The 17,751-nt window shown below is 36.8% G+C and overlaps 1 protein-coding gene across 1 annotated transcript in view; it reads left to right on the top strand.

Annotated features, from left to right (window-relative positions):
• COL19A1 (collagen type XIX alpha 1 chain) overlaps nt 1-17,751 on the top strand; it is a 345,794-nt gene that overhangs the window by 287,150 nt on the left and 40,893 nt on the right. Inside the window, exons 33-42 of the mRNA XM_019417657.2 lie at nt 727-831; nt 915-968; nt 1,431-1,484; nt 7,427-7,480; nt 8,939-8,992; nt 11,174-11,218; nt 13,565-13,615; nt 13,701-13,745; nt 14,182-14,208; nt 17,400-17,453. Of these exons, the coding sequence (XP_019273202.2) occupies nt 727-831; nt 915-968; nt 1,431-1,484; nt 7,427-7,480; nt 8,939-8,992; nt 11,174-11,218; nt 13,565-13,615; nt 13,701-13,745; nt 14,182-14,208; nt 17,400-17,453 (543 nt within the window). The remainder of the gene's footprint in view (nt 1-726; nt 832-914; nt 969-1,430; nt 1,485-7,426; nt 7,481-8,938; nt 8,993-11,173; nt 11,219-13,564; nt 13,616-13,700; nt 13,746-14,181; nt 14,209-17,399; nt 17,454-17,751) is intronic.

The raw sequence follows: 17,751 nt of genomic DNA, 5'->3' as shown, positions 1-17,751 counted from the left end.
GCCTTTATAGGGCTTTTCGCAAACACTTTTTCTTTAACAATGTGATAAGGAGTTTATCTTGTAGGCTCAGACACTTATATTCAAGTCTTTCCACACCAGCTAAAGGTTACAGAGGAGGCAATGGAAAGGTAATTCCACTTAGATTTCCTATCTGCACTTGGATTTGACATAGAAGTCAAGTCCAAGTCACTCAAGTAATTATTTCTCACATGAGTGCTTCCACTGACAAAATGTTGGTAAACTGTGTGTACGGTTCTCCAACTAATTTTGCTCTCAGAAAGAGAAATCCTTTCTTCACAGCTTTTTCTTTCTTTCTCTCTTTTTTAATGATTTATGCGATTGGCTGTATGAAGTCTGTAATCTTGTTAGTTATTCTAAACTTTATTACTGCCTCTCGTTTTAGACATACAGTTACACAGTTGAAACAGTCTGTGTTTTTGACTTATGTGTCTTTTCCTTATATATTTGGAATCTTCCATTTCAGTATCATCATAGACATGCTTTACAAAGGTCACCAATGTCATCAACAGATATAATTGACTAGCTTCATAAGTAGTTTTTACCTCACGAAAAAATAGTCTTTTCAAATTGGATCAATTCTCTGAAAGTAGTGATATATCAGTTGCTCTATCATTCATCTCTGACAGAGGTTCATATCTGATCAGATCTCTCTTTTATAGATTACTTTGCTGAATCTCTCAGTAACCTTATCTCTATACTCATTAGAACTTCTGTGGCAACTGCCAAGCCAGTGTCCCTGGGCTGAAAAGCCACAAAGGAGAAGAAATAGGCGCTGGTGAGCCTGGAAAGTATGATTCTATCACCCAGAAGGTGAGATGGCAGGCTGAACGTTGATGGGCCCTGTAGGTTACACATAGTACCTTCTCTCATTTGTCTACTGCTCTGTCCTCTAGGGTGATACAGGACCACGGGGTCCTCCAGGAATCCCAGGCAGAGAGGGACCAAAGGTAAGGCAGTTTCTCCTCTGCTTTCTGTGGTAATTCAATTCAGTGTGAAAAATAAAACCGATTTAAAAAATTTTTTAATGTTTATTTTATTTATTTTTGGGAAAGAGAGCATGAGTGGGGAAGAGGCAGAGAGAGGGAGAGAGAATCCCAAGCAGCGTCCACATAGAGCTAATGCGAGGCTCGAACTCACAAACCGTGAGATCATGACCTGAGCCAAAACCAAGAGGTGGACGCTTAACCAACTGAGCCACCCAGGTGCCCCAACAAAACTCATTCTAAACACACTACTTTTTATGAAAGTTATCTTGGAAAAGTGGTGTAAAAGCCACGTGCAAAGTCATTTATTTGTTTCCTGACTCTGCCCAAATTACATGTCCCAAATGTACTAAGAAGAGATATTTTCATTGTTTTAAAAGATGACAGAATGATTCAGTATACTAGCTGAAGTTCTTGTCTTTTTAGGGAAGCAAAGGAGAGCGGGGCTACCCTGGGATACCCGGAGACAAAGGTGACGAGGTGAGACTCTTCTCTGATAATATAGTCCTGCTATCGATTCTCTTTATGTGACTCGGAGGAAGGACAGCAACTCTTCTATAGCTCATGTTTAATGTTAAATCAAATAAAAACAAAGATTAAGGTAGGTTATTTCAAATGTCAACACATTTTAAATAATAATGCGTTGATGTATTGTCCAGTTGTATGTATTGTCCATTGATGTATTGTATGGTCTAGTTTTTGAGATAAGAAAATTAGAGCACAGAATTGACAGGTCAGTTACTATGTTTTTGTTTTCATGTAGCAGGTAGCAATTCCAGCTCTCTCAAGATAAAAGCAAGGAGAAGGAGGAAGGAGATTTACTGCATAGAATCCCAAGGTAGCTAGTAGAATTGAAGAAATAGTTGAAAAACCAGCCTAGGAAAAAGGGCAGCTCCAGAACTCAGCAGAACTTCCCTGGGACACTGCTGTAACATGATTCAACTTTAGTGACCTTGGTTTGTCTGTGTCTCTGCTCAACTTTCATACTCTTGGGAGGAAAAAAAAAACTATCAAAAGGATCTGATTCAACTAGTTTAGACCAGCTGCCTACCCCCAGATGAAGGTTCAAAGTCAAATTAGTTTTGAGACGATGGTATAATTTTCTGACTCTAAGCCATGGTGATGCTCAGGATATCATTCTTTTCCTGCATAATTTACCTTAACTCTTAGAAAAACCAATTAGGATGATGAATTGTTGTTAGTTTAAACAGTTTTGATGCTAATAATTCTTAATGAAAGTAAGTAAGCCATCTGGCATATATTAACCTTGATGTTAGTACTGAAAATCATAACGGTATAAAGTAGATCTATTTTTTGAGTCAGAGTTATATTTCACATTACAAATTATCACCATGTGTTATTGTTTTTAATATTGATTCTATTTTAGAAAACTGTGAGAATTGGCTTGCTTTTCTTCAAGTTAAAAATTAAAAAACAAAGAAATACAACATTTATTTTCATCCATAAATAAAGCAGTAAAGGCATTTTATTTTCAAAATAAGAGTTATTGACTTTTGTTTCTTCATGCTTCACAGAAAGTTTCACTAATGTACAAGCCCTATCTCTGATTTTAATAGTCTAACAGCTTAATTTAACTGCCTAGCTCCAAGGAGTAGGCTTTAGAGGAATTGAGAAAGTAATAATAAAAAGATCAGGAAATAATTGGAATTCAGGTTTTTTATAAGTGACTCTAAGTTAAATTTATTAGAAGTTAGTTTTGATTAATTCTACACGATACCTTGCTCTTTTGGTAAACTGAAATCCATCGTTATTATCGTTCCATTATTTTAGTATGTTCTTTCTTTTTATATATATAGTTTTATGCATTTTAATAGCAAACTTGCAGGAAGAGCACAGAAGATAGACAACATTAAAAACATGTACTTGCATGTAGGACAACTCAGAAAAGCACAGGGAACGGATGGAATCTACTCTATGATAAAAATGCTACAAATACCTCCTAGTTGCCGTCAATAAGAAATGTACTTGTTTTTAAAAAATCCAAATGCTGGCATTGTCCAGAAAAATTTAGCAGATTTATTTATAATTGTTATAAAGTTGAACTGCTAAAACGTGTTTACTGAAACATACTGACTTGCATTAATGCTTTATGTCCTTGCGTTTATATTAAAAATTCACACACAAATGAAAATGGAAAAACTGCCAATACCTGATTTCTGTCCCCTATTTTTTTCACTTGCAAGCATATACTTAGGTACCTTTTGACCCCAGAACTACCAGTGACAAGAAGAAGACAATTTCTTTTTTGTAAAGAATGAAATGTTTTCCATCATAGTGGATACTTAAGCATGTTCTCCATGTACTAGCGGATGTCTTGTGGCATAACTGTTATACATGTGGCATGGATGACACACAGGTTGGTGTCTTCAAAGAGACCCAGCAGATAGGCCTCACTTGCTTCCTGCAAAGGACCAGTAGCTGCACTCTGGAAGCACAGAAAGGAAGTTTGTGGACTTCTGATAGCATCTGCTTCTGGGAAGTGCCACAGTACCAGGCCTGTAATGATGAGGTTTCTTCACCCCTTCAGTAGAGGGCGCACTCTTACCAGCAGCTTTTGTAGCCCGTTGCTTCCTGGGTACTTTCCCACCTGCTGTGGATTTGCAGGCAGTCCGCTTTATAGGAGCCCTGGTCCAGAGACCTCCTTACTTACCTCCCTTCTTTGGCTGGAGCTCGGCAAGCAGGAGGCAGCACTGGCCTTAGTGAGCAACTGCAGCTCAGTGGTAACTGCCTACTGTGTTCTTTCTTAAATATAGTAGACCCCCGATACCTGTGAGAATGTGTTTTAAGACCCCACCCCCCGTGGATGCCCAAAACTGCAGATAGTGCCAAACCCTATATATACTATGTTTTTTCCTATATACACATACGCATGATAAAGTTTAACTTATAAATTAGGCACAGTAGGAGATTGACGATAATAACAAATATTAGAGTAATTATCACATACTCTAAGTTATGTGAATGTAGTCTCTCCCTGTCTCTAAATATCTTTTTGTACTCTAATCCTTCTTGTGATGATGTGAAATGACAAAATGCCTATGTGAGGAGATGAAGCAAGGTGAATGACGTAGGCATTCATTGTGACATAGTGTTAGCCTGCTGTTGATCTGACAATAAGTCAGAAGGAGGATCACGTGCATCCAGACAGGGGTTGACCGTGGGTAACTGAAACCATGGAAAGGCAAAGTACTGTGGATCTTATGGATTCTTTAACTGAGAGCACACAAAATTTTGCACAAGGCTCTTGTCATATGGAGAATTCCAGCAAGTTCAGAAGGAGATTCTTTTCAGTTGTGTCTTCACTTCCCATGAATAGTAGGAATAAGCCTGAAATATCACACTAGCTCAGTTGAGCCTTTTGGAGGGGCTTTTCCTCCCAGACAGATGGGAAATAAAGAATATTGTCTTGTCTTCTACTTGAACTCAGATACTACCTGAAAGTATAATTTATTGATTTATTTAGGTGAATGAAACTTTGACCAAGAATGTGTGCATCCCCAACTGGCCAGCAAACTATGCTATTTTAATATGTGCATAACACCTAGTCTTACCAAATCTCAAATGTCTGTTCTGTTAGTGGAAAGATACAGAGGGGTACCTCATCTCTTTGAGGACTTCAGTGTAATCTGTTTGGGAACTTAGAGAGAGGAGTTGCCTGTTTGCTCATTGCTCTGAGGAAAGTGACAGTATCCTCTACATTTTTTGCAGATGTTTCACAACTAAGTGGCAACTTACAAGACACTAATAGAACACGCTCACCTCTCATAGAGTGAATTCTTGCTTGGAATGCAGATTTTCCTACAATATTTCAGGATAATAATTGATAAATAGGCCATGAAAAATATTGTCAGCCATAAATTACAGCAATGGAAAAATAAATATTCTTGGTCACAACTAAGCTAGGACTTGCAAAATCAAAATCTCCGTTCAGAGAAGGAACTTAGCTCTAATGACCCTTGAATATCTATGCAATAAATTTTATTTTGGATTTTAGTTTGGCATTATATGCTAAATTGACTCTGCTACTCTTTAATATGTATTTGTCTTCTTTAATGACCATCTTGTCTTCTAAAATTATCTTACTGCCCTTTATGCATCCATAGTAACTTTTACCCTTACTACAAAATTTCAGCTTGTTCAGAGAAAGCTGCTGAGAATGATTTTTTTTTTATTTATGGACTAAGGTTTATTTTAAAGTTTAATGTGGTCATCAAAGGTTAATGAGTCCCAAGCTTATAAATTAAACTACCTAAAGACTCACTCAGCATCTCTAGACTGATTCAGTAATGAGACTAAAAGTAGCAAAAAAAAAAAAAAAAAAGAATACATATGTACACCCATATCTTATACATGTACATATAGAGAGAATTTTATGGAAATGTGGGTATTTTGAGATAAAGCAATTTGTGGTATGGCATTTATAATCTCCAGACATTTAGAGGTGCCATTTCCAAAGGAAATTTGTTTCTGTTCAAATTTTATAAGCCCATAAATAAGTTAAGGGTGGGGAGTTAAAAGAACCAATACAACATGCCAGTGTGTTCCATCCACACATGTCTAAGCATGCATGTGTGCATGTGGGTGTGTGCACGTGCGCGCGCACACACACACACACAGCATTGCCAGTGAGGATGATATCATCCTGAAGAAAGAATATATCCACATTCTTTAACATAAGCATACATAAGATTTTTCCTCAAAGTCTTATTTCATGAGGAATTTCAGCATGTTCAAGGAGATTCTTTTCAATGTTTCTTCATGTCATATCACATGAAAAAACCTGAAGTAACAAATGACCCCATTTAGCATTAGATGGACAATCTGGCAGAACTTGGTCATTGATCGCACTGACGCAAAAACCTTGACTCTATAGAACCTTGGTCCTGTAGAATCTCATAAATAAATATGCAGTAGTTTTTCCATGGTCAATCTAATATTTATAATGTGTATAAAAATGCATGTTTCATCACAGTTAAAGGTAAAAGAGCTTTGTTATAACAGTGAATGGCTTGACAATGTAAAAAAATAACTCAGCAAAGAAAATTAAATCCTGAAAGTGTTATCATTCAATCTAGACCTTGATGCATCATATGTTTATCTGAAATAACAAAAGGGTATTTAAAAGTACATATTTCTAATTATAGAAGTCACCTGAGTTTTATTATAGAAAATTTGTGAAATACACAAAAGCACTAAAAAAATAAAAGTTATCCCTATGTGTACTGCTCAGGGAGGGCTGTTGGTAATAGTAATATTATGATCTATAATCCCAAAGCTCAGAAGCCTCTGAAAACCTTGGAAATGTTTCTGTAATTTTCATGAAATTCTTTTGGCAGTCAAATATGACCTGAAATCATATGGAGCTGATCTATTTATCCTACTTGATAAAAATTTCATGTTTTGCTACAGGAATATTTGTATGTTTATTAGAGGGTGCTGCCGCAGGTGCACTGGGAGTATTTCATAATATCTAATGTTAGCACTGTGTTATTTTTATTAAAAAATCAGAAAATTCAGAATTCTGAAACAAATATGACATCAAAGTTTCCAGATTAGGTATTTTGAACCTTCTAGCATTCTCATCTTTCGTGAAATGCCTGGATAATTTTTTAATAATTTAAACATTACTCTATGTAACATTTTGTAACTTTTATTTTCCTATGTTAGCCAGTAGTTTGATGAAACATGATTTTAATAGTTGCAAAATATTTTATATTATTTTACATAGCTTATTTAACTAATATTTTGTTGTTGACACACTTGGTAAAAGAAAAAAATTAATTACAGAAGCTAACAGTTAACATTACCAGCTCTTCTTCGAATATATAAATATATCAGTATCTGAAACCCTACCCAGTATCATTAGCATTATTCTACAAACTCCGAGAAGGAGAAGGAGGGGATATTCATTCACTTTTATGCTTAAGCCATTAAAGGGTTCTAAATTTAAATTCACTGATGAGCCAAATTTCTTCTTATAATGAACTGTTCAGCTAAACTAAATATTATATCATAAAACATATTCCATTTTTCCACTAGCTGAATGAAGCATTAGTGTAATCGTGTATTTCTTTGATGGCATTCTGCCAATCCGAAATGTGTATGGCCATGCTTAGCAGTGCCAGATTCTCAGTGATGCTATTGTTGATGGGGTGGTTCTGTGAGATCAGAAATGCTCTATGAATCACCAAACACATTAAATTAAGTTTGCTGCAGATTCCATGTCATGGCATTTTAGCTGGCCATCCTTACCCTTTGAAAGCAGGTATTTGTATCTATCATCTATATCATGTTTTTAGCCAACATGGATGTTTAATTTCAATAGTCAAAATATTTGATCAACTAAAATGCCTTGCTTCTAACTATGTAACAGATTTTATGATAGGAACTATTTCTTCTAGGGTCTTCAAGGAATTCCAGGCCTTCCAGGTGCTCCAGGCCCCACTGGACCCCCTGTAAGTATTCACTAAAGCTATTTCATTCACAGTTCCCATCCGCTGGGATGATGCAAGGTGAACTAGATTCCACATTGCCTTTTGTTCTCTGTGTGTCTATGTAGATTATCCAGCTGTTGCCTAGAAAAATAGCATCCCATGTCTCAAGTTTTCATTTAGTATTACTTAAGGCTGCTCAGGTTCATAGAGATTTGTCATCAGAATTCTATGAGAGTAGAAGCAGTCTGTAATTAAGCTAGTCTATTTGAATAGAAGTTATATGTAAAGGAGCATTCTATTTTTTATTTATAATTTTTCATCATTAACCTTTGTAAGAGATATTCAGATGTTTACACCCTTACATTCTTAAGCACCATAAACTAAGAATATACATTTTTAAAGGGAAAAAGATGGGCCAAAGATTATCAGATTCAATTTATTTTTTGCCTATTTATCCATTAAAATACCATCTACTTTAGATAACACCTTTTTTTCACTGCCCTTCAAACACAACATCGTGGTCTTTGGTTATACTGTTTTCCTAAAAACTGTTCACCTAAACTAAATATTATATAATAAAACATATTCCATTTTTCCACTAGGTGAATATCTCTTTTCCTTTCTTACTTGCTAAGCCCAACCTGTCACTAATGTGCTGTCGAGTGTAGAGTGGCCAGTTAAAATACAGGACATGCAGTCATATTTGAATTTCATATAAATAAATAACGTTTTTAGCATAAGTTGGTCCCAAATGTTGTATTTTTATTTGCTAAATCTAGCAACCCTACTCAAGTCTCAACTTCTCCAGCAATTCATTTGAGTTCCCATGCAAATTGTATTTCCCACATGAGTAGGCATGTGATCATGTTCCTTTGTGTTGTAAAGCATGGGTTCGCCATAATTAAAATCTTATCATTTATGCCTTCACCACAGTTGTATAGAACAAACCTGGTTTTAAATTTTACATTAAAATTAAAAGTTAAGAGAAGAGCTGTGAAAAGAACCATGGTTATTTTCACTATCCATTCTCAAAGAAGAATTAAAATTAAATTATATTTTCCACTGGTAGGATGCAGATCGCATAACTTAATATGCACGTTGTTAATTCTACCGTGTCTTCAAGTATTTAAAATGTTGATCGCTACCAAAATTATAGCTCATTTAGGAAGGCATAATGTTATGTAAATTGCCATTTAAACAGCAAGGCTAAATTCTTAAATGTATCAAAAGGTTCCAATTAAGGTCATTAAATGTGGTTGGCCAAGGTGAAAAAGCGACCACAAATACAAATTTTACCCTTGCAAGGGCTTATCAGCAGGATACAGCTGCTGTATCAGCCTGAAGACATATAAGCTTATAGGACTGATTTAATTAGGATCAAATGACCTTCAAAACATATCAGTTTTAGCAACCAACTTCCAATGCCTTTTGGCCATTTAGTTGTTTTTTGTGTAACAAACTTGGTTTTGTGTTTTACAGGGCTTGTTAGGAAGAACTGGACATCCTGGCCCCATGGGAATAAAGGGTGACAAGGTACAGAGGAAATGCCTCACTTACTGTCTCAACTGGGGCTTGGGGGATGGCAAGCATCCTTGTAAAATCAAGCAAAGCCTGAAAGTAGGAATAATGTCAGGGAATAGTTACTCTGGTAGGGGGCTTGAAAGGACATACACACAAAAATTGGTCTGAATACAGGTTCCTAGGGAAAAAGAATGAATAGAACACTGGTGCCATATAGTAAAAGTCCAAGCTGGATTCAGGGTCCTGGAATCTGGCTATGTACGAGGATGGAGTGGGGGAAGCCTTCTGAAGAGGTGCAGGTAAGATGGTTTGTATCAGGAACTCCAGCCACAGGTACCAAGGCTTCAGACAGCTCGCTGAGAAAATCTGGAAGTTCTGTCCTTTGAGAGTCATAGGGGAAATTCACTAAGGAATTAGGACACTTGTTTTCTGGGGAGTCCAGTTGATTGGACAGATGGGTTGCTATGGTCAGAGGAGTCTCAGGCAGAAAGACCACAGGGCTTCATATGTTTACCCACTTTAGGTCTAAATCGGCTCCACACTGTAAGTCCAGACACAGCCAGCCAACAAGTGAAATAAGATTAGGTACTCAAATGAGGGGAGTAAGAATCAAGAATCCACTTAAGCTACTCAGGTGGCTTCTACCCTGAAATGACCAAAATGGGGCATAGTGGCATCACGAAGCAAAGGAATTCAAAAAAAAATTTTTGAAAGGAGCCATGTGTTTATTTTAGATAGTCTCTGCACATTTTTTTCTGATAGTCTTCCCAAGAAGCTTGCCCAACCCCACCAGCCTTTTTTCTCTGTTCTCTATGGAAATTATTCAGAGATTTGCCTTTTGAAGTTAATGGGAATTCCACACTGAGATGAGCTTTGGGGCACAATCAAGGATGAAAATACGACTTTTAATTGTGCCAGGAAAAAAGAGTCTTTTCAACAGGCACATATTTTTCCTTGTTTGTTGTGCTTTCATAGTTCATGAGAACTATGACATAATTCCCTGGAGGACACTGCTAGCAGTCACCAGCAGATGACATGTCTTAGAGAGCTAGCCACCATCAAAGCAGTTTGGGGAAAGATACAATATACTCGTTGTCACTCATTCTCAGGCAGATACATTGCAATAAAAACTTTACAGTTTATTTTCATTGATAAAGATACAAATAGTTTTTATGACACTTTTTTTTGTTACTGGAAGAAAGTGGGGAGATTGGAATGAAATCCTTCATCAAAGTCATGGATATGAACTGAAATCCCTCAAAATTTGGGGGCATTATAGGCAGGAATTTTACTGTCTCTGGATTCTTTTTTAATTAACCGTTTCTTGCCATTCCCATGACATTAAGGGACTTAAAGATTTTATGAGGCTATTATTCTAAAAGAAAAGCACAGTTACAGGAAAACCTGGTTAAAGGCATCAAAGGGACCATAATATCTTTGCTTAATATGGATCCGTAAGCATTGTATGTTTTATAAAAACAAAAGTGAAATCCATTTTTCAGGTTTCAGCTTGAATTCATTTTTCACAATTCCATTTTTAGTCTTCTTCTCCTGTAAGCAGAATGTCTGAGGCTGTTTAAACTTTAAAGAACATTTTCCTTAAACAATGTTGTACCACAGTCACTTCTGTTCAACGGGATGTGCCTGACTTGGTTGTAAAGTCTAATATTACCTTAGGGAGTGAAAGAAGTTTCTCCTCCCACAAGACACAACACAGGGTGTGATTTTCTACTTTAGTCAGATTATATGGATGGTCCTCTGGTTCCCCAAAGATGAAGGTGGTAGAGATGACGCTGAAACTGAGGGGCTGACCCTGGAAGGCATATCCCCAAGCCTGTCCCTGCTTGGAAGTGTGCTACTCTGCACCCCGACAAGGACAGAATTTCCCCAGCTACACTTAAAGTCTAGGGCAGGATCACCCAGGCAGCCTAGCTCCATCTAAAAATAAGCTTGATCCCTGGGGCTCACACCCTGGCAATCCGAACGGGTGTGGGAAAAGGCATTCACCTTTCCTGTGGTCTGGGAATGTATTTTCCCAGGTGAAAGAAAAGGCCAAGCTGAATAAGACTTTGCAAGGCTGAAACAAAATCATATTGATTTTAGAATACAGCTCTCTGAGCAAGCACAATCTGGTTCATAAGCTTGTGTAGAAATGTGTAAACCATTGATTTTTGGTCTCTATATCCCTTGCAGGGCAGTGAGGGACCCCCTGGGAGACCCGGACCACCTGGACCGCCTGTGAGTTACTTCAGGTTTAAAACTTAAATTCATGTATGTTAATAACTCAGAGATCAGACTACATTTAGATATTCTCAGGGACAAAAGTTGTCTGATACATATGTGTGTGTGTGTGTGTGTGTATATACATATATATCAACTTTTATATATGTATGTGTGTGTATATATAATATATATATACATATAAGTATATGTGTGTGTGTATATATATGTGTATATATATGTGTGTATACACACACACACACACACACACACACACACACACACATAGATATATAAATGATAGCCAATGAAGCTTTGGGGAGACCTGATTTTTCCCCTTTAGTGCAGCCCTAATTTGCAGTGCTCAGATTTGCATACTACGGGCATCCCTACTCTGGACTCTGGAGACCTGAGTGTGTGCCCTGACTCTCCACTTCCTACCTGAGAGACCCTGGGAGAGTCATTTAACCTCAATGAGCCTCATACATAGAAAAAAGGGGCTTTAAAAAGAGCTCCCTTCTGGCTATGTGAGTTGGTACAGAATTTGGTGTTATGCTATATCTGTTCATTATCATCCACGATGTCTGAGATGCAGAGAAATTCTATTTATATAGCACATAGCAAATAAAATGTACAAGAGCCATCAATGTTTTCGTGCCTGCGATTGAGACAGATGTGCACTTTGTCAAGGAGACTGTGGAGAGGAGAGGTACCACTCTCCGTGGCAAGTCTGCCCTCATGTGGGGCCACGCTTAAATCACAGCAGAGCTTTGGTCCAGGCCAAATGTTCTTTTCCACCCTACCTCACAGGAATATTTTAAGAAACCAAACTCACCTAAGAAGGGACAGGATTCATCTTTCTGAAGGCAAGAAAGATATGTTATTAGGCTGCATGCAGTCACACACTTTATGCACGTAAATAAGATTTGCACTCTGTTTTCTTAACTCTGTTCTTCATTTTGTTTACTTGCCTTTTCCCTTGACAAAGAAGCAAGGTACAAAGCATTTGGGGCTCAAATCCTACAATTCACTCCCTCTCCTGTGGACATAACAATCAAAATTAGCATGAGTTCACAAAAGGGACCTATATTTTACATGGGGTTAGGAAATCTTCTTCCCCTGAATTCTTCAAAACTATTCACTGTTCAAGATAAGTTACATATTGTCTCTTATGAGAAACCTTCTCTGGAAATCTCAGACAAAAATATCTTTCATCTGACAAGGACTCAGCACACTAAAATACAGTAGACATTCAACAATTGTCAAATGAGTGAGTGAAATAATAAAGGAATAAATGAATGGAACATTTTTCCTTCCATCACTAGTGTGTTGAAGATGTATGCAAATCACATTCACTGAACACCATTGGCCACCATCACCCAAAAACAATGAAATGATGGCTTCTTCAGTTTTGTAACTGAAATGTGGAAATCACAAAAGGGAAAAATGCAGGTTGTTGATTCTTTGGGAAATTTTTAAAAGAAGGATAAAAGGCCCCAGTTAAAATTTTATATGCAAATTTTGCCTGAATGCCAAAATGTATGACTTTTTAAAATTTATTTATTATTTGAAAGAGGGAGAGAGAGAATCCCAAGCAGGCTCCGAGCTGTGAGTGTGGAGCCCAACTCCGGGCTCGATCTCATGACTGTGAGATCATGACCTGAGCCAAAACCAAGAGTCGGATGCTCAACCGACTGAGCCACCTAGGCGCCCCCAAACTGTATGATTTTTTAGATTCTCAATTTAGTTCTCTTTCTGTTAGTTACCAGGGGGCTTTCTATTCACAGGTCAGATTTATTAGGAAGTTCTTATTCCCTTTTGTTCTACAGAATATATTTTTGTAGAAACATCCACAAAGGGTTGTGAGTAACATCATTTCCCCCATTTACTTTAATTTTCTACTTAGTATGAAGAGGCCGTAGAAAAAAATTACTTTTCAGTAGCCAAATTGCTCCCTGTTGACATCTTCATCAGCACTACCGTGTTATAGCCTGCAGGTCACCGGGCTGTAAACAGTGAGCATAAATTGGCAATTCAGAAACTGAATTTTAATGAGCAAATAGTATTTTCCTCTGAATGCATTAGCGTCTTATCTGTCAGACCCAAACATTAATCACACCCTCACTGAAAGTCTCTCTGCGCTCCAGGTACAGCTCACATTCCTTTCCATTCCCCACACACCGCCCCCCACCACACACACACATTTTCTTTTGAAAAGCCAACAATAGAAACTTGGTTTTATTATACTTGTAGCATTAAACTCCCTTTCTAAAGTAAAATCAGAGAAATATCTTTTGGTAAAAAGATAAAAGATAGACTATTAAGTTAAAAAAGAATAATTCTTTATCTCATCGCTTTCCTAAGGGTGTACCATTCAATGAAGGAAATGGAATGAGCAGTTTATATAAAATCCAGGTATTTACTTTTGTAATTATGTAAAATTATTTTCCAGTGATGAGTTGCTGTAAATTGTTCTCACCGTGTTCTTTCTTTTTTGAAGGGAGGTGTGAATGTTCCCAGTTTTCCAGGCCCCCCTGGCCCCCCTGTGAGTACAGCTGTTCATTACCAAGTATACTTTAGCTGAACAACCACAATAAGTAAACGAACAACTCCTAAGTTCACTGAAAAAAATACATGTTACAAATATAACCAAAATCTTATGCAGTAGGAAATAAATGATAACCAATTATAATAAATAGAGCAAACATACACAGCCTAAATCACGAAAAACAGCATTCTGCATGGTGGTGTCACTTTCTGGATTGTACATCTAAGGACAAAATCAGTGTCCAAGCAGTCACGCTCGTGGGGGTTCCATCAGGTTGTGTTTCTTCATCTTATTCTTCAAATCCAAACCGTAGCAAAATAAAACCTGCAGATATTTCCTGTGTATAAAACAAATTGTATTAAAATGCTCTACATTCTATAATTTTGCTTTTCCATCATTATTTTCAAAGTGACTTCCCATGTTTTTCTTGTAGGGCCCAAAAGGAGACCCTGGTCCAGTGGTATGTATGTTCCCATGCTTTGTGTCATTTAGAAAATAAGTCTTTATTAAAGTTTGAACAAAGAGCATCTGAAAAAGATGGCCTGTCTTCTCAGATGTTCATCAGTTAACATGTTGGAAGCAGGAGGCAGGAAACCAAGGAAATACCAGCAATGTGTTCATTTTTAAGATGCTTTGGTCTTGATGCCACTGCCTTTGGCATTTGTCTCTTTTATTAGGATACTTTCAGAATCGCCCTGTGATGGAGGAAGGCACGAATGCAGTTCCTAATAAATGGAGCACTTTTTTCTGCTAGCATTACTTTGATGGTTAACTCAGTGTTAGGTAGATTGTGGAAGAGAAATACTTACTGGAAAGGAATTCCTTAATATGTACCCAGCCTGTCCCTACCCCTCCCCCCCAAAAGAAAGGGACTGTGTGTTTGCTTTGAATATCTTAGGCAGTTATTCTGTAGGAAATGTGGTATGCTGTCATAAACCTGCTTATTAGGTGTATCAGGAGGTTAACACTCAGCATGGGAAGAAGAGATCATGTCCCCAGCTACCCAGAGGGTAACAGTTGTTCTCAAGCATCCTTCTCAGCCATGGAGCATCATTCTGAAGGTTCTGCCAAATTTATTAGATTACCTTTATTCCTTGGTAGTTTTTCCTGTCATGTTCTTCTCAAACATATGTCCTTGAATATGTTCTCTCATATTGCACTTGTGTTAACATTTTAACCTTGATTTATACAGTATGCCTGAAAGTCAGATATGCCTGAAACTGAAATAAAGTTTTCAAATTATTTTCCATTGTCATGTGAAAAAAATTAAGTCCCTTTCATTACAATACAGTTTAGTAAAACTAGATGAGTAAATTTTAAAGACCACAAGAAGCATACAAGGTAATCTTTGCATATCTAAATATATTTTCAAAGGACATGCATTAAAGCATATATATTTTGTTATTGGCCAATATATATTAAGAGCCAGTTTTACCTCTGAAAGCATAATTTCAATTTAGATAGTACCAGTTTCTGAACCCCAATAATGTAATTTAGAAGTTTCCTTTGTTTTCTTTTTCATGTAGCCCCCCTTTTATCTGTTAACAATTTTTATGCTTTCACCAATCATATCCTCCACTCTAACTTCAAATTTCTTTTATCTTGTTGATAAAAGTTTCTTGCTGGTCTTTCCCTCTCATACTGACTCACAGCCCCTCTGAATCATGTAGAAGCACCTAGACTTCACACTGACTTTTCTGGAATATTCTTTCAAGTTTTTCATTAATAATTGCATATCAAGGTCATAACATATTTTTAAAAGTATTATAATAAAGAATAAGTTATAATTCACTTGGATTGGAAAACAGGTAGCAACAAAAATATACACAGATTTGAGCAGACTTTGAAGGAATTAAGCTTCAAATTTCTTAGCTACAACAAAAGATAAAGGATAAAAACTGACTGAAGGATGTTCCTTGCTTTTAGAGATGTGATTTAAGTGGGTGAAGCAAAAAACAGAAATCTGGAATATAATGAAATAAACACTGTGTAAACCCTCAGGTTTATCTTACATATACCGTTGAAATGATTCTTTGGGCCCTCTGTCACCACCACCGTGCACCTCCCTTCATTTCACACCAGTTGTCCCCTACAGAAAAATAATACTTTCTTACCATAAAAATAAGCCAGGAATGGTAGAATTATAGGTCAGAGTAGAAAATGAAAAAGTCAATTGGCAGTTGGGGGCGGGGGGAGAGATTTACTCTTCGGCATCCTTCGTTTGCCATGACGGTAGATGTACACCACTGTTTCTAATCTTCTCAGTAAACCTTTATAGAAAAAAATTACCCTTAATTGAATTTATCTTCTGAGGTTCCCCGTTTAATTCCTTTGGTATTTAATTTATAAGCAGCTTCAATTAAATATTTAATTATTAACTACTTTCAAATAAATATTGATTGATTGGGTGACCACCTTCCTCTGTCCTAAGGACTGTTGAGAATGTAAACAAAGAGAATCAAAGAGCTCATTTCCTTTGTCAATAACCCAGGACCTCTTTTACAGAGCTTTATGCAGAATAGAATCTGAACATCTTTTTTTTTTTCGTCTGATTGACAGGTTACATATTAGTGGACCTTTAAAAAGATTTCTAAGGCATGAGAAGTATCAAGTCATCTGCCTATTCATTAAGTATTCTGTAATAAGGACAGTATCATAAATAATAATGGAAGTTGGAGCCTTTGTCATATTTTGAAGCAGAGTAGAATTATGCATGCAAAAATATACTTACAGAGAATGAAAGCTCCTTTTCTATGTGATTATGTTGAAAGCATCCAGTGTCCTAAGAAAATATTTGCAGTTAACATTAATTCATTAACAAGGATGTATCAAACAACTACCTACTTTATCTCTCTTAATTTAAAAGCCTTAATGTTTATTTGCTCAAAGTTAGCAGTGTCCTTCACCTAACTTCTTTTTTTTTTCAATACATGAAACTTATTGTCAAATTGGTTTCCATACAACACCCAGTGCTCATCCCAAAAGTAACTTTTCTAAATATATTCCTTGAGAACCTGCAGTCTCCAGTTGACCTGGGACCATCCACTAGAATATGTAAAAGATTTGTTTGAATGGAAATGCTTACCTATCTTCTCCCAGTGACCCATGAGCTTGAGCTATAACTTTTAGAATCACCGGAGATGCTGCTTCTGGGCCATCCTCTGAAACATTCACAATTCATGTCGTGCTGTGGAGAATACTGAAGGATGGTCAACTTTACTATCAGACCTTCATCTTCCTCTGCTCTTAAGGAGTTTAGCCATATTCTCTGGTCATCTAGCATCCCTGGGTACCTCACAAATAGGCAAACTTCATTAAAGCCTGGCCTTTCCTTTAATTCTTATTGAAATTGGCATTATCACTGACTAGAGGGATTCGTTCTAATTAGATTCTTAATCAGAATAAAAATAATTAATCAGAAATTATATTCATACTTCTCCAGAGACTAGCTTAATCCTCAAAATGTTGACAAACACCAAATGCAAGAATGCAGATGTTTGAAAATAGAGCATACAGATTACTTGCTAAATTGCTAATCCGTGTTTGAGGGGATACTTTTTTGGCAAACAAAAAAATCTTTGTGTTTGAAACCAATGCTTAAAAAACTTTATTGGTCATTGTTTCTGAATTTCCTATGTTCATATTTAACAGGGAGAACCTGGTGCAATGGGGTTGCCAGGACTAGAAGGATTTCCAGGTATAAAGGTAAGTACAGGGGTTAAAAATGTCACAGATTCAGCATTCAAAAATGTTTATTGAGCACCTCCTGTTGGACCAGGAACTGTTTTAGGTTTAGATACCTAAGAATACAAAACAGACAAAAATCTCTGCCTTCGAGGAACTTACTTTTTAGGAAGGGGATACAGAAACTAAAATAAACATAAATAAATAATAAATGTTGGTAAGTACTGTGGAAAGAAGGAGAAAGTAGAACCGGTTAAGGGGGCTCAGGTGTGCTAAAGGAGAGGGGTCTATAAATAGGAGTCTGAGAAAGCAAGATCTG

The sequence above is a fragment of the Panthera pardus genome, unplaced genomic scaffold (genome assembly GCF_024362965.1).
Source record: "Panthera pardus isolate Hobbes unplaced genomic scaffold, ASM2436296v1 HiC_scaffold_17, whole genome shotgun sequence".
Classification (NCBI taxonomy): domain Eukaryota; kingdom Metazoa; phylum Chordata; class Mammalia; order Carnivora; family Felidae; genus Panthera; species Panthera pardus.
The sequence above is the reverse complement of the archived record's forward strand: the minus strand, read 5'-3'. Positions and strand labels throughout refer to the sequence as shown.